Source organism: Miniopterus natalensis, chromosome 17 (genome assembly GCF_054644295.1).
Source record: "Miniopterus natalensis isolate mMinNat1 chromosome 17, mMinNat1.hap1, whole genome shotgun sequence".
Classification (NCBI taxonomy): Eukaryota; Metazoa; Chordata; class Mammalia; order Chiroptera; family Miniopteridae; genus Miniopterus; species Miniopterus natalensis.
Window position 1 is genome coordinate 41,383,709 of NC_142097.1, and position 16,128 is coordinate 41,399,836.

The following is a 16,128-nucleotide window of genomic DNA, read 5'->3' on the forward strand; positions in this document are numbered from 1 at the left end:
AAGCGGCACTCAGGAGGGCTTCCACCCCACTGCCCCCAGATGCACCCACACTGAGAGCATTTGGCGGCATTTTGAGGGGCCTGGAAGACGGGGATCAGCTCTTAGGCGGGGGCTGGGTTCTATTTTCTGCCACCCTCCTCTGGATTCAGTTTACTAGGTCTGCCCCACCCCACCTTGCATCTACGCCTTCTATTAAGCCAGCCTATTTTCTGGGCTCCATGGGTGCCCGATGGATAATTTAATTAAGAATAAAATAAATCATCCCAGAACCTGCCTGAAGCCCCCAGCACGGGTCTGTTAAGAATCTCGCCCTTATTCATGAGTGAGCACCGGGAATGGAGGAGGTGCTGCTGAGCACCGTTCGTGCCCGGGCAGAGCGCCGCCCTGTGGACAGCTGCCCTCAGCGCCCTGCGCACCCTCTGGCCGAGGGCACTCCTCAGGTAGGTATCTCTGGCAAACTGACACCAGAGACTCTGCTACCAGGAACGTTTCTTCCCGGTTTTGAGTATTAATCCGCTGTAATTGCTGAGATAAGATCGGCACAGCGCGCTATCATGTTTGGTAGGAGTGGGGCGAAGCGGGGAGGCAGTGGAGGGGACCCTGTGTGTCTTGCTAAGACCGTCCTGCCCTGTGCCAGGGCTGCTGGGATGGAAAGGGGGTGAGGGCAGAGGCCAGGGGTGATAAAAGGACGTGGAAAGGTGTCAGGAAAGGGACGGTGGGAGTGAGGATGGAGGCAGGGTTTCACTGTCGCAGCAAGTGCAGTAGATAGGGGCCCACGTGTCCCCTCCCGCAGCCACGGCACACACCGTGAGCCTCTCTTGGCTCCCCCGCTGAGGCTGCATGAGCCTCAGAGTCCTTCTCAGCACAGCATCCCAGGGAGCCCCCGCCAAGCGCTGGGCGTGCAGGGTGCCCTCGGGGATACCCCTTGGACACGTGAGACACGCTCGGAAAGGGAGTTGGGGGGGGGCGAGGGTTCACCTGCCTGTCTCAGCATCGGTGTGGCACAGCGTTCGGCAATTCAACCTCACTACCCGTGTTAGCGGCGGACCACGCTCTGCTGGTTTATTGAACCTTAACCAGGTTTAAGGGAGTATGTTGACTCACACAGTGTGAGGCCACCTGTTACCCAGGGGTTCAGCTCTAATTCTTCCCCCGCTCTGCATCCGCAGCCCCTGCCACATGACTTCGCAGGGCCTCTCAAGAGGTGGAGCCAGTCTCCCCACTTCTTGAGTCTGAGTTGTACCACGTGGCTTTCTTCGGTCAATGGGAGGTTAGGAGACGCTCGAAAAAGCTGTTTCTGCTTTTTCTCCTGCTCCTCTGAAGGTGCCAGGAGAGGGTGCTAGGGTGAGCTGGCTGGAGGGTGGGACGTGTGGCACACAGGTGAGTCACCCGGCCATTCTCATCTGTCAACAGCCAGCCAACCCTGGACAAGTGAGAGCCCAGCCTCGATCACCAATCTGCAGACTCATTATGAAAAATAAATGCTTCTTGTTTCAGGTCCCTGGGACCATTTGTTACGCAGCATTATGATGTCTGTAGGTAACTGATACATCCTAGGACAGTGGTTCTTAACTGTGGCTCCATATTGGAATCACTGGGGAGCTCTTAAAAGTCCTGATGCCAGGGTACACCCCATTTAATGAAGTCAGAATGTGGGGGGGGGGGTGTTGGATCTAAAGGTCAGTATATTTTAAATTGTCCCAAATCATTTCAACAGGTCACCAGGTTGAGAGTCACTCTACCAGGACCAATTCTTTCCACGTGCAATCAGTTTATCCATTTTTTTCCCATATCTCTGAGCCTCTTCTCACATAATTTCTCTGTAAGACAGAATTAAGGCCCTGACTCTGGAGTCGGCAAGCCTGGAACCAGCTGTGGTGAGATTTGGCAAAGTCATTAAACTTTGGGGGCTTTACTTTACGGTCTGTAAAGTGGGGATAAAACCAGCCACCTCCAAGGGTGGTTGTGAGGGTCATTAGTTCCACAGGTATTTTTGGAGGCCACACTCTGAAGATTGAGAAGGGAAGGAGACAGTGTCTCTTCCTTGGAGGGGCGCACCTGTCCCAGAGGGGAGGGTGAGGTGTGCAATGCACTTCATCCAGACCTGAGAATATAGCAGATGCCCCACAAATGACAGCCACTGTGGTGATTACTATGCTTCTCTCACTAGACGACCTGGTCCCCAAAGGCGAGAGCTGTGCATCTCAGCTCCTGCTTCCTACAGGGACCAGGACAGGTCCTCCTGCCGTCGACCTGCTGCCCCAGGAGACCAGGACGGGGTGGCCTTTCTCCTTTTCTGGGAGTAGGGGAGAGGTGGAGTCGGAAAGGGAAAGCCTGGGCTGGCTCCAGACCCCGAGGGGGGACCAGGGGGGCCGGGCGTGTCCCAGGAGGAAACATTCTGCCCTCGCCCTCCGAGGAGGTGCTGGCTCCTTCGCTCCTGCCCACAAGCCAGGCTGCCCCAGCCGACGCCTTGGGCCACACAGAGGGGTTTTGTTAGGGCTGAAAGAGCCGTGTGTTCTCTCCCTGCCAGGCCCCTGCCTCACCTCCTGCCGGTGGCCAAGACACACAGAGCCCGGGCACGCCATGGACGCGGGCACACCCGCACAGCGGAAACACCGCGGCCGGCGCCCCACAGGGAGATGCCAGCGCCCCCCGGCCCCCCGGCCTTGCTGGCCCGAATCCTGGCCGTAAGCACAGCGAGGGCGCCTCTGGCCGCGCCGTCTGGGTGCCGTAAGTGCCCTGGGAGGCAGCGCCCGGGATTCCCCAGGAAGGCGACGGAGCTGTCCTGGCTCCGAGTCTTTGCGCACACATTCCCAGAAAGGCCCCCGTAAACCAAACTTTGTCGTCTGGGAGGTCCCCGGTCTGGCCATGTCCCAGAAGGGCTGTGAGAGGCTGCCTCTGCAGAAAGGGCCCCACTCAGCATTTGGGGGCTTTATTTGGCCCCCAACCTCCCCTCCCAGGGCACGGCCCCTCTTTCCAGCCCTCCCAGAGCAGGGTGCTCACATGCGGCTGCTGGGCGGGATCTTGCGGCCGTCCCGGAACCAGGTCACCTGTGGCCGCGGGAAGCTGGCGATGCGTGGGGCGCGGATGACAGCGGCTTCCCCGTGGGAGATGCTCTGGCGCTTCTCACCCTCCTCGAAGCTCCCCATGTCTGCGGAGGAAGAGCACACACAGGGTCAGGGCCCAGGCCAGTGGCAGTCCGTGGCCTCCTGGTGCGGGGAGGGGAGTGGTGACAGTGGAGGGAAAATGCAGACAGGATAACAGGGGACAGGGGGACACCACACTCAGACCACCCCTCATGACCCCATCGCCCCATCTGGGAAGTGCCCTGCCTTGGACTTTTGGGGTTTACATCCTTTTATACCCATATGTCTCCATGAAGCAAAGGATTCATCTCACATTCATGAGAGGCTGGTCTCTATTTCACACACTTTACAATGGAAATACTGCCCCACGGGCTCAGAGAGGTTCCCCAACTTGCCCCAGCACATGTGGCCAGGAAGGGGCAGAGCCAGGATTAGAACTCAGATCTCAGATTCTGGAGTCAGGCAGAGCTGCCCCTCCAGCCCTGCCCTGCAGTGGGGCAGGGGTTTAGGAGTGAGGTGAAGGGAGCGTCTTAGGGCCAGGTCCCCGAGCTCTTGGGGGCAGGGCGGGTGGGCAGGTGAAGAGGGTGGGTGGGGTGCTGGATGCTCATACCACCTGGTAGAGACTATTTCCCTCCTGGGCCTTGGGTGGGAAGCGTGTGCGGCTGCGTGGATGTGTGAACATAAACACCATAATCCTTCATAAACATGCCAACTCCTGCCTCACTGACAAGGAGGGGACACTTCTCCCAGATCTGAGGCTCTGTCAGCTAGGAGGGGGCAGAGAGTAGGTGAGACACAGGCAGGAGCACTTCTTATTGCCCGCCTGCCTGCTGGGATCAGGGCAGGACTGATTCTAACGGCAAAGGCTGGGAGATGGGGAGTGGGAGGAGAGTTTGGGTTGATCAGCACGACTCTTGAATATTAACGTAATATTAATATCCCCGCTACTCAAAGTGTGGCCAGGGGGCCAGCAGCCTGGGCACCACCTGGGCACCTACTAGACATGCAGAGTCTCAGGCCCCACCCAGACCTGCTGAACTAGAGCCTGCCTTCTAACGAGGTTCCTGGTGAAGTGTGCCCTTATTAGACTGTGGGAAGCATTCTTTGTCCTCACACTTGGCTGCACGTCAGTAAGAATCACCTAGAATTAAAAATGCTAAATCTGAGGTCTCACCCCTGAAGTCCTGGTTTTGCTGGTGTTGGGTGTAGGAAATAGGCTCAGACCATTGAAACCTTAGCTTTGTTTTCCTGTATGACCAAGGGGGTCACGTCCTAAGCCACCTGGTCTCTTGCCCCTCTGACCCCTTGAATACTATGTCCTCCTCTTCCTCTCCTTCAACCAGGGGCCCCCAACCTGGCTGCCCCTTAGACTCCCCTCCTGATTGGGAATCGAACCACAATCAACTGAACCACTCGGCCAGGGCTAATTTCTTCTGTAAAATGGAAGGAGAGTGGCTTCTTCCTACGTTACAGCCGGGGTTATATGATAATAGATGCATGTGTCAGGCTGTATCTTTCCAAAGATGGCAGCACCCATATTTATCTCCCATCCAACATGCTCTTCTGATGAATAAATACGCTGGAAGAGAAGCTGTGTGAATTTCAAGGCTAGGTCATCAAAAGGAGACAGCTTCCACCTGGATCCCTCTCTCCAGATGCTCCTGCTTGGAATCCAGCCACCATGTTGGAAGGAAGCTCAATCTACCCCACACAGACAAGGGAACGACTCATGTGGGAAGGAACTGAGGTCCCCACATGACAGCCAGCATAAACATAAACATGTGAATGAACATACAAACTCTCAGATGACTTCAGCCCTGGCCTTTGAGTCTTCCAGCTGAGACCTCAGTTATCATAGAGCAGAGACAAGCTATCCCTACTGTGTTCTGTCCAGATTCAAGAGTTGCAGAATCTGTGAGCATAAGAAATGAGTGCTATACACCATTATGTTTTGGGCTAAGTTGTTATGCGGCCGTAGAAACTAGAAAAGTATGTTAAAGTGTTAAAAATTATACCTATTTGTAGTGTTAAAATACTAGAATCCTGGATATTTTCAAAGTTTAGCTTAAACATCAACCTCTTCAACAAAGATCACCCCATGCAACCCAAATACAATTAGAGAACAAAGACATGCTGAACTGTGACCCTACGTTGGGCTTCTTTTGAGGTAGACTTCGCATGCATTGTCTCATTCAATCGTCATAATAACACGTGAAGCTCAACCTTAATAAACAAACATTTTTAGTTGTTGATTAATTGCTATTACTTGGCTCTGCCTATAAAAAATTGCATCAATAAATCACACTGATTCCAGTTCTTACAATAATTTCATCTATTTAAAAAACTTTTCACAGAACTCTGAAGATATATTTGAACAATTTAAAGCAATTTCATGGTAATAGTGTTTCTTTTTCCTCTCTCCAGTTTTATTAGCTCCATTTCGTCAGTAAGGAAATTAAAGCTCATGGAGACAGAGTGGCTTATCCAGTGCTAAGCGGTGAGTGCTGGGCAGGGCTGGCGCTCAAACCTGGCCTGGTTTGCATTTCCTCTCTGCCTCTCTCGTGACTCATCCCTGCATTAAAATTCTTCATGCACAGTCTTTATCTCATTCTGCTACACTATCGGCTTTAAGAGGCAGTCATATTCCACTGTACGCATGAGCAAGCCCCTATAAGATACCCGGCCCCGTGCTCTGCACACAGTAGTTTCTCTCTAAACTCACCCAATGCCATCACGCAACAACTCCTACTGAGCCTCTGCTGTGGGCCAGGCAGGATCTGTGGTAATATTGAAGAAAGACTGGTCCCTGCCCTCTTGGACCTTCCAGTCTGGTCAGGAAGACAGGCATCAGCAAGCCAACCCACCGACAAACGTTCAGTGGCTGTTAGGAGGAGTCCTTACGTGGGAGGCAGGAGCAGGGGCACCTACTGTAGATGGGGAGGTGGGGAGGCTCCTTTTAAGGGGAGACGTACCTAAAGAGCAGGAGTTAGCTAAGCCTGTGTGTGTGTGTGTGTGTGTGTGCCTGTGTGCATGCGTGTGTGTGTGTGCGAGCGTTGGGGGGCTGATGGTCCAGAGGGAAGAGACGATGTGAAGGCTGGGTGGTCAGAGAGAAGGGCTAGTTGGAGAAAACAGAAGAGTGCGAGCAGGGCAGGGCCATGGGTGTGTTCAGTGGATGGATGGACGGACGTTTGGATGGATGAATAAATGGATGGATGGATGGATGGATGGATGGATGGATGGAAGGGAGGAGGAATGAAGGGATGGAGGCATGGAGAATTATCTGTCTGTATGAATGTATGTGTGTGTATGTACGGTGGGATACAGGTACGTATGTATGTATGGTGGGACATATATGTGTGTGCATGTACGCATGGTGGGATGCATGCATGTATGCATGTGTGTACCTATGCCTGGTGGGATGTATGTGTGTATATGTGGATGGTGGCTGGCCTTGGTCCAGGTTCTGCAGTTGACACTGTCCTCCTCCTTTCCGTCCCACGATCTCCCCGCCTCACCGTGGCTCTCAGGCCCCCAGTACCCTCCCATTCTCCCCACTTCACTCTGTCAAATGGGCTTCCTGGGTCGGCTCAGGGAGCCCCCTGCCCCTGCTCCTGGGCCCTGGAGCATGTCCTGAGGAGCAGCAGGGGGGCCGCTGAGAGGGCGTCCATGCAGCCAGCCTGAGCAGGGGAAAGGCGAGAGGGGAGGAGGGCCGTGCTCTGACAGGGGCTGGGGCCCGGACCTCCTGGGGAAGCCCGAGCACTGAGGCAGGAGCGGATGAGTCTGCTGCACTTCCTCTCGCAGGCACACGCCTGGTAACACACCCTGCTGTGCCCTGCAGCGCCCGTCCACCTTCCCCACCCCATCCCCCGGGAGCAATGAAGTCTGGACCCGGGCACAGCTGCATGCGGCCTCACAAACGATCCCTGAAGTCTTTGTTATAATCTTAAAAGGTCTTGTAAAGTAGGCATTCTGCTTCAGCATGTAGTCACCACTTTTATTTATTTTTAAAGCAGTTTTTACCATGAAATATGTCATTACACACAAAAGAGCGAATATAATTATAGGCATAGTTTAAAGAAAACTAGAACAAACACTCAGGTACCCAGCACCAGCGCCAGGACCAGAACTCTAATAAGCCTCGCCCCTCCCCCACCGCACGCCTCCCTCTCCGGAGGTAACTGCCATCCTGAACGCGGCGTCAATCATGCCATTGCTCCCCCTCCGCTCCCCCGTGGAAGTTTCACCACATACAGACACATCCGCAAACAATTTAGGGCTAATTTAGTCTGGTTCTAAGCCCTTTGTACCTGGGATCATTCTGCATGCCGTCTACTGTGGTTTGCTTTTTTGTGCAACATATTTTTGGAGCCCCACCTATGTCCCTGCACTTAGTTTAGTCACTTTCACGGCTGCGTGGACGCCCGTGGATCGAGACAGCGCACGCTGCCGTAGGGCAGGCTGGGTTGGTGTCCGGCGTTGGCTGCTGGCTAAGAACTGTCTCGTGCAGCTCCTCTGGCTCCTACAGCTAGGAGACTCTCCAGAGTACGTGCCTTGGTTTTGCCCCGTATCCTCACTGCCCAGACAGAGCTTGGCACGCAGTGGGCGGGCAGCCACAGCTGTTTCCTGAGTGGATTAAACACTCAGGTAAAATGGGGGCTCGGGAAAGACACGATGATGTTATCCTGAACCACAGCACGGCCCCCTAAGTATTCCACAGTCACACCCGGGCTGAGAAGAAAAGCGAGTCCATTGGTGACATTCTGGGCATCGACGCCAGCCCACCTAACAACAGGCTTGATGCCCTTAAGTCCCATTTTGTAGAGGTGACTGAGCCCCCAGTATTACGGGGAGCAGACTGGCTCCCCATGGAGTGGGGACCCTTTGCCCTGCATAGAGTGGGCAGGTTCGGGGCTGGGGCTGGGGCTCCACGTCTGAGCCAACCGCCAGCGGGGTCGGGAAGTCGCCCAGGTGACTAGAACACAGAAGTGCCCACAGGATCTGGATGCGGACGACCGGCGGCCAGAGGGGAGCTATCGGCTCAGGAAGGCTCTCCCAACCCACCGGGCCACTCGGCCCACTTGTCGCAGGCCAGGAATTTATGGTGACTTTAAAAAAACAAAGAAGAGATTCTGCATGGGGACAGGAAGGGAGATGGGGAGGGGAATGAAGTTTTATTGACTTCCCCTTAATTGCTGTAATTAAAAACATGTAAAGAATCTTTTTGTAATGACTTTGCTATTATCATTAGTTGTTAGCACAGCTGCCTTATTAATTTCTCATTAGAACCCAATTCCCAGTCTCTGTGCGAAGCGGGTGGAGCCCAGGGTGCGGCCCGCCTGGCTGCTCGGGAAAGAGCCCCAAGGGCAGCAATCAGGCGGAGCCGGAGGTGGAGACTGCCCAGGACTCATCCCACCCACCCTCAGAACCATGCGCATCTGTGTGAGCGGGTGAGAGACAGACGGACAGACAGGCCGCTGCGGGAGGACTGTGGGACACAGAGCTGGGAGAGGCCCCGGGCTGGGCCGGGTGAGTGAGGCCCCACTCCCGGGCCCTGCAGCGCAGTGAGCGCCCGAGAGGAAGCCTCCATCAGCCGTGCATCGCCCACACCTCACTTGTCTCACCCTCACCCCAGCCCTGGAGTGCAGGGGGGCCGCTAGGGATGAACCTGGGAAGGCGGGCGGGAGAAAGGGCGGGCGGGTTACTCCAGGGCGCCTGCCCCGTGGGCCTCGCGGGGAGAAGAAAGAACCCTCGGCCCCAGTGTCATCCAGGCTGGAGTCCGGTCCATCTGAGCCTAGCTTACAGCACCTGGGTCCTTACCAGAGAAACATCAATTGGTCGTCTCCCATACGCACCCCCACTGAGAATCGAACCCGAAACCTTTTGGCGCCGGGATAATGTTCCAACCAACTGAGGCACCGCCAGGGCCCTTCCTTTCTCTCTTTTTTTTTTTTTTGACCAGCGGAGCCAGCCAGGAGGAGACTGTCATCCCAGGGGCTCTCAACTCCAGAAAGTTCCTGTTGTCTCTTATGAACCAAGGGACTGGAAGACACTCCCCATGACAGCCGGCACCGACTGGGGTCCTGGATGGCATTTCCAACTCCACACACATGTGCACACACACGTACATGTTCTCACCAATACATAGGCGGGCAAAGAGGCAGACCAGCCCAGCCAGGCACATCTGCACACACACATGCACGAACCCACACCAGTGCACCCACACTTGCATGCACGTGTGCACACACTCCCATGGGCGGTCTCTCTGGAGACCGCCTCACGGCTGCTGCTGCCCTGCTGGACTCCCCGAGGGACTCCTCCAGCCACCCGACAGTGGCCCTGATCCATCACTTGAATTCAGGGCTTTTCTGCTCCTGGAGTGAGTCGAGCTGCCTTTAGTGCTGATTTATGGGGACAAGCTGTCCTCCACTTCTGATTACAGTTGTTTTCTATAATTATTATAAACACTCTTCGCCTCACTAGAGGCTTCCTATTAGGATTCTCGCTCCCATTTCTCTCCAGGTGGAAAGCTCTCTTCTGTGCTAAGTCCGAGGCAAGCCCCCATGGCTCCGGATGAGTGGTTTACCTTTTCTAAAAAAAATTCAGGGCTCACTACGGCTTCCCACATGCCCATGTCCCACTATGTGACCCTGGACCTCTCCCCTAAGACACCCAGCATAAAACAGCCCACAGGAGGCCCATTTCTGGCACCTATTTCAGGGTGAGGGGCAGGACAGGGAAGGGAAACTGAGTTGCAGGGGAGGGTGGTGCCTGGTGCTCTGGGGTCCTGGGCCCCAAGATGCCCTTGGCTCTTCTGAAGCTGCCTTTCCTTTCCCATCCATCCTTTGGGGGTGGGGGCACTTGGGAGAAGGTTGTTACCCCAAAGGCTGGGTGAGGGTCACCTACTTTACCCTCTGCCTGCCAGGCTCTCCCAGGTGGCCTGACTTGTCATCTCCCCTCTTAGGGTTATGGTGCCCACCGTGAGGCACCTCCCAATGTCCTCTGAAGATGGTGAGGACCCTGTGCCAAGACATCTCCAGGGCTGAGCAAGTCGGAGGATGGGAAAGTTATGGTTATGGGGGGCCCCAGAAAGTAGGCCAAGAGAGGTTCAGGTTGGCCACTTGGAAGATGCCCCAAGTGTGAAGCCAACCCCAGAGGAGACTCTTGAAGCAGGTGACAGGGCCTCCTTCTAAAAAACAAAGCAGCTGGTTCTGTTTAAAGAGTGCTGAACTCAGAGCCAGCTGACGTGTGTCATTCATCAGCTGTGTGTCCCTGAGAGCTCCCGGCACCTCCCGGGCCGTGGTTCCATCAATTGCAGAACGAGAGTACTGGCCGGGATAAGCAGGACGGACCACCATGAGCACCCCATGAGCACAGACGGAGTGCGGCCGGTGGGTGAGGACCCTGCAGCCCCTCTCCTGCTTCACGCCCACCCTGCCCCGTCACCCTTGTACTCACAGGCCACCTGCACCTCGGTCTGCCTCTGCAGCAGGGCGCCCATCCGGTTACGCACGATGCAGCGGTAGAAGCCAGCGTGGGTGCGGTCCAGGCTGGTGATCATGTACCTGGGGGCAGACGAGACAGCCAGTGAGCAAGCAGGCACTTGCAGGTATGCACAGGCCAGACGGGGGTCAGAGGGCAGAGGTCACCACATCACCCTCCTCCAGTATGAAGAGCAGCTGGACACTCTTGACTCTCTGGCCACGTCATGGGGTCACAGAAAGGTCTTTAGCAACGGGAGAGTCCCACCCAAAGGCAATTTACTCAGGTGTTCAGGAAGCAGCCTACACTTTCCCAAGGTTGGGAGGTGCTGTGTTGGAGCCCTTGACCTTGGCCATGGCCAGGCCTCCCAGCACGTCTCAGGTCTGTTGGAGGCTCCTGTCCTCCCATTCTTGTGACTCACATGACTGAGAAGGGTGGGGCGTTTTATTCTGGCCAGGCATGGGATGTGCTGTAATATTCACTGAAACGGATGGAGGTGACAGATGCAGGGAAATTTACGTTTCCCCAAATGCTTTGCATCATTCTATCCTTAAAGTTATAGGCAACACCACTGCAGCTTTGCAGAGGGACAAGCAGAGCCTTCTGAGCAGGACAGGTTGGCTTTCTGTGCATGGGGCTCTGGGGCCAGGGCGCACGAATCCGAGAAGGCCCCTGGGGAGCCGGCTCTGGGAGCACGTGTCTGGCCCAAATTGCAGCAGAGTCTGGTGTTGGGGGAAAGGCTGCTGGAGAGCAGGAGAGCGGGGAGCCTACCTGGCTGAGAAGCAGGGAGGAGGCCAGGCACTGAGACATGGGCAGGCGATGCTCTCTGGTCTGGAGGGCTTAGTTCCCCTGGCACCTCCTCTGGGACCACCTTTCCTATCGCTGGGGAATGAATGGCCCGGCACAGACCTCATGAGTCAAGGGGCTTGTGCCTAGGATATCTCCCCTGTGCTTGGGTCTCCTAGGGGTTGACCAGCTGACTTGGTGGATAAGCTCACTGCCACCTGCCCCTAGGCTGTGGCAACCCTGGGACAGAGACACCTCATTCCCAGGAGTTGCCAAGTTTACTTTTACATGAATTCCAGTTGGGGCCCATCACCATCCTCATCATCACCAGTGTCATCTCACAATAATGATGCTGTATTAAGTACTTTCATACATTTCTTCACTTCACACAGCAGTTCCCATGGATATCATGGACCAGTGACACTTAAAAAAATGGGGGTTGACATAAGACTGTCAATTTTTTATTTTGCCAAGTAAGATCATTAAAACCAGCCAACCGAAAAGCAAACAGACAAAAAAATCAGGCAACAAAACACTAAAAAAAGAGAGAGATAATATTTAAAAGTGCTAGGCAGGGAGAGAAAAATAAATAGAAGTGGTCAGCAATTTATTTATAAAGGACATTTCTGAGATCACAAAAAAGAAATGTAATCTCAGCATAAAAGCCATTTGAGCAAGTTTTAAACAAATTTTATGCAAAGCCCCTACACTAGCTCCACTTTTCTCATTTTACCTGGACAGGTGCAGATGGTCCTGGGTCTGAATTTGAGAGCCTTTCCTTCAATCTCCATGCTAATCCCACGGAGGGGGCTACCCCCACTTTAGAGGTGAGGAAATTGGGGTTCGGAAATAGCTCGTCACTGACCTGCGGTCTTACAGGTAGCAGGGGGCCAGGCCAGGGTCCCACGGAGCCTTCTGACTCCAAGCCCAGCTGCTGACCAGCTCAGCACTGCCACGGTGCCCAATGGCCCCACCTGCTGTCCTGGGATTGCATAAGCCCCAGCTCACTCTGGCTCTGCAGCATTATCTAGAACATTCTGGCTGCCCAAGCCTCTTATCTCTGCCACCAGCTGCAGCTCTTATCTGTTCCTCCTTACTGCGTAAGCGTGAAGATGGGGAGATAGCGGGCGCCCAGCTCTGGCAAATGTCCCATTCTCCTCAAACCCATTCTTGAGCCCCTCACAGGCTCTCCCGTCTCTGTCCTCTCTCTCCCGCGGGGAGCGGGGGCGGCTTTGGGCCTTGAAAGCGATGGGGTGACCCGAGAGGGAAGATGGAGGGAGAGATTGGGTAGAAAAGCTCTCTATCTTTGGAAATGGAACTGGATTTTATTAAATCGCACCAGGGAGAGGAAAATGAACAGAAATGGCCAACACACTGACAAAAAAGATGCTCAACCTCTGTCACCACCAAACACAAGCCAATCAAAACCGTGATGACATATCAGACTGCAGAAGATCCTCATGTGCGATCACACCCAGTGCTGGCAAGAGCGCGGGGAGGGGAGGCAGACGAGCGGATTGGCAGGTGGAAGTGTAAATCGGTCTAGCCTTTGGGACAAAACCTGCAAAATGGGACTATGCGAGCCTTTTGACCCAGAGGTTACACTCCCGGGAGCCGGCCTTTTAGATATACTTGCAAAAATGTGGCAAAAAAATAGGTACAAGGATGTTCACTGTAGAGACGTACAAACGAACCCTCGAAGCCACGTAACGACCATCGAGGATGGGCCGGATCGCTGGAGGCCGCAGCCACAGGCTGCTCGGGGACACCTGTGTGGAAGGGGATGGAACGGTCTCCAGGACGCGGAGCTTGGCAAGGAAGCCGGAGAAGGCGGATGTTTATGGAAACAGAAACACGGGGAAGCGATAAGCTAAACAACATCGCAGCTGAGCGTTAGGGGCAAGCACAGCGATGTCGTCTCGACACTCCTGCTAAGTTGTTGTTTATTGAAACAGGTGACCAAACCCTAGTTTAATGTTTAGGACCATGCAAATTGACCCAATAAAAGCAATTTGAGTTTGTGGACCAAAATAAGTCAAAGAATAGTGTCAATGGTATGACACCATGTGGGTAAACAGAAATAGCACATATCTGTACACACATAACCACGCATACACTCCAGCAGGTACATGCTATGTTTTCGAGATTGATCCTCTGGTCTGTGTTATCTCCCTTTTGGGAGAAGTATCGGGGGTGGGGAGGGGAACTTCTACTTTTTTGATTTTACGTCTTTCTATGCCATCCGAGTTTTCTTTATTGTATGCATATATCGGTTTTATTTTAAAAATAAAGTTAAAAAATGCGCTTCGAGCATGTAATTTAAGTATACATTATAAAAAGGACACCGGGGACTCGTTGGGTCTGGGTTTGTTTGCCGATGTCAGTGATGTGTGGTGAATTTTAAACTTTAATAAAAGTACATTTCCGCAGAAGGCTCTGCAGCCATGTGCTTCAGCCAGAACCCCCCAGGCTGCACCTGGGGCTCTGAGGAAGGCCAGCTGGCTGCAGCCCCCCCCCCCCCCCCCCAGGCTGGGCCAGCTCAGGGCTTCCCCTCGGTTCCCCTGCCCTTTAGTTAATGGCAGGTTCTCCTCTCTGCTCCTCCGCCTCCTCTCCCTGGGCCACCTCTGGCGCTCCTTGCCTGGGAGACCTATTTCTGGCTTGTAGGCAACATTATTTAAAGGAACGGTTCTGTCACTGCTTTCCGAGCAGGGAAAGCAGCTTTGCTCCACCCAAATTGCAGCTTTCGTCCCCCTGCCTCCCAGGTGGGCGGCACAGGCAGCTGGCCGGCATCTCAATTTGCTATGAGCATCCTTGATAATGACAGTAACAGGCCTCATTATCCCAGCCGAGCTCCCTCCCACCCTGGGGACACACTCAGCCCGTAGCTCTAGCTGCCCCACCCACCTGTGGCTGCTGGCCTGGCAGGGCCCCGAATAAGCCCCGCCTCTCTGGGCACAGGGCTCACCCCTGATCTGGCCACAAGGGAACATTGGAGAAAGTGCTGGGGCTTCTGACTCAGAGACATTTAGACTTCACTTTACGTCTGCTCCTTCTTAGGAGTGAGGCCTGGGCACGTTATGGAACCTTGCAAGCTTCAGTTTTTCCATCTGAAAAATGGGCACAAGGATGGTTGCCTTTTATGTGAGCAATGCAAGAGGACCTAAGTGCCTGGCACATGGCAGGTGCTGCACAAATGCCTGTCAAATGAGGGAGCAAGTGTATGAGTCACTGGTGGGGAGTGGAAGGTAATGGGGTGAGGGACAGGGCAAGAGGCACCTCTCCCTGCAACCCCGTTTCCCATCCAATGAGGAACAGTCTCCGGGGCATGGCCCTGGGGGCTGGTGAGCACCTGGATTCACCCACCTCTAGGATCACTTATTTGCTGATTTATTTTAGAAAATACCTTCACAAGGTTCAAAGCTCAAGGAGGAAAAGAGGAGGTGCCCAATGACTGTCTCCCATCCCAGTCCCCCCACTGCCCGGTCTTCCCAGCTCCCAACACACCAAGTAAACCACTGTTATTAGCTCTTCTCGAGTCTCTTCTCAGAATTTCTTCATGCAAATGCATCATCCCCCCACTTTTAAGCAGGAGGCAGGGCCTCCTCTAGTGCTGTTTGGCTCCCTGCTTTGTGCCTGTGACAAGATGCCTTGGGACTCTTTCCACAACTGCACTTAGAGCTTCCCCGGGCTCTCTGACAGCTGCGGAGGAGCCAGGAGTCTCTCGGAGGCTGGAAGCTTTGCTTTCCCCAGTGAGATGGTCACAGGCAGCAGGCGGTGGGGAGAGCCTGGGGGCCGGGCTGGGGCCAGGCTGGGATGACAGGGAGGCACCCCGAGGATCTGTTCTCTCTACCCCATCACAGGGTGTCCCGATTTAACCCACGAGACCCTGCTGGCTTGGTCTACTCAGCTCAGAGATGGAGAGATGGGCTCAGGGTGGAGGGGACACGGCGACGACAACACAGAAAAGAGCCAGGATGGATAATTGGATTTTTAGACATGAGACAGGCCGGGGAGACAATCGCTGCCTAACAAATGTGGCATCTTCTCCAGCACCGGGAAACACACAATGCCCTTTTTGGTTCGAGTCCTTGAGCGTCAGAGTTGATATTTAAAATGATTCTTAGTCGCATTAAATAAGATATTTCAATTCCACGAAGCTGTCAGGAGCTGATGCGGACACCAGAAATAATAGGCACGCTCTCCTTGTATTGTCCTCGTTAATAAATCAGGTGCCCGGAGATGCATGTAGATGCTCACACGGAGGAAGGGGGTGTGTGTACATGCACATGGGTACACACCTGCACACACCCACCTGTGTACACATGCACATATACACACACTTGTGCATACAGACTCATGCACTTTCATATGTTCCTGCCCATGTGCACACTCTTCATAAACCCATATGCATGCACATCCATGCACACACATACAAGTTTATGTACACTCATGCAACCCTCCTACACACAAACTCACATGCAATCATGCATCCGTGTGTGCACAGCCACCACACTCACGCACACACCCTAATGTGCATGCACACACATGTGCACATACTTGTGCATGCTCACCCACATGCATGTGTGCACACTCATGCAGAGGCACAGGGTTGTGAACACACATACACATGTATGCTCACATGCATGCACACAATCTCCACATAAACACACACTCATGTACTTGGGCAACACTCCTAGGGTGAACACATGTCCATGGCCACTCCCACCCCGAGGTCCGCCTTGCCTGGTTCCAGACACTCCCTCTTGCCCCGTGGCCA

At 54.1% G+C, this 16,128-nt stretch overlaps 1 protein-coding gene across 1 annotated transcript in view; it reads right to left on the minus strand.

Moving 5' to 3' along the window:
- SDK2 (sidekick cell adhesion molecule 2) overlaps window positions 1-16,128 on the minus strand; it is a 181,217-nt gene that overhangs the window by 66,198 nt on the left and 98,891 nt on the right. Inside the window, exons 3-4 of the mRNA XM_087826335.1 lie at window positions 10,542-10,648; window positions 3,004-3,151 (exon numbers count right to left, since the gene is read on the minus strand). Of these exons, the coding sequence (XP_087682461.1) occupies window positions 3,004-3,151; window positions 10,542-10,648 (255 nt within the window). The remainder of the gene's footprint in view (window positions 1-3,003; window positions 3,152-10,541; window positions 10,649-16,128) is intronic.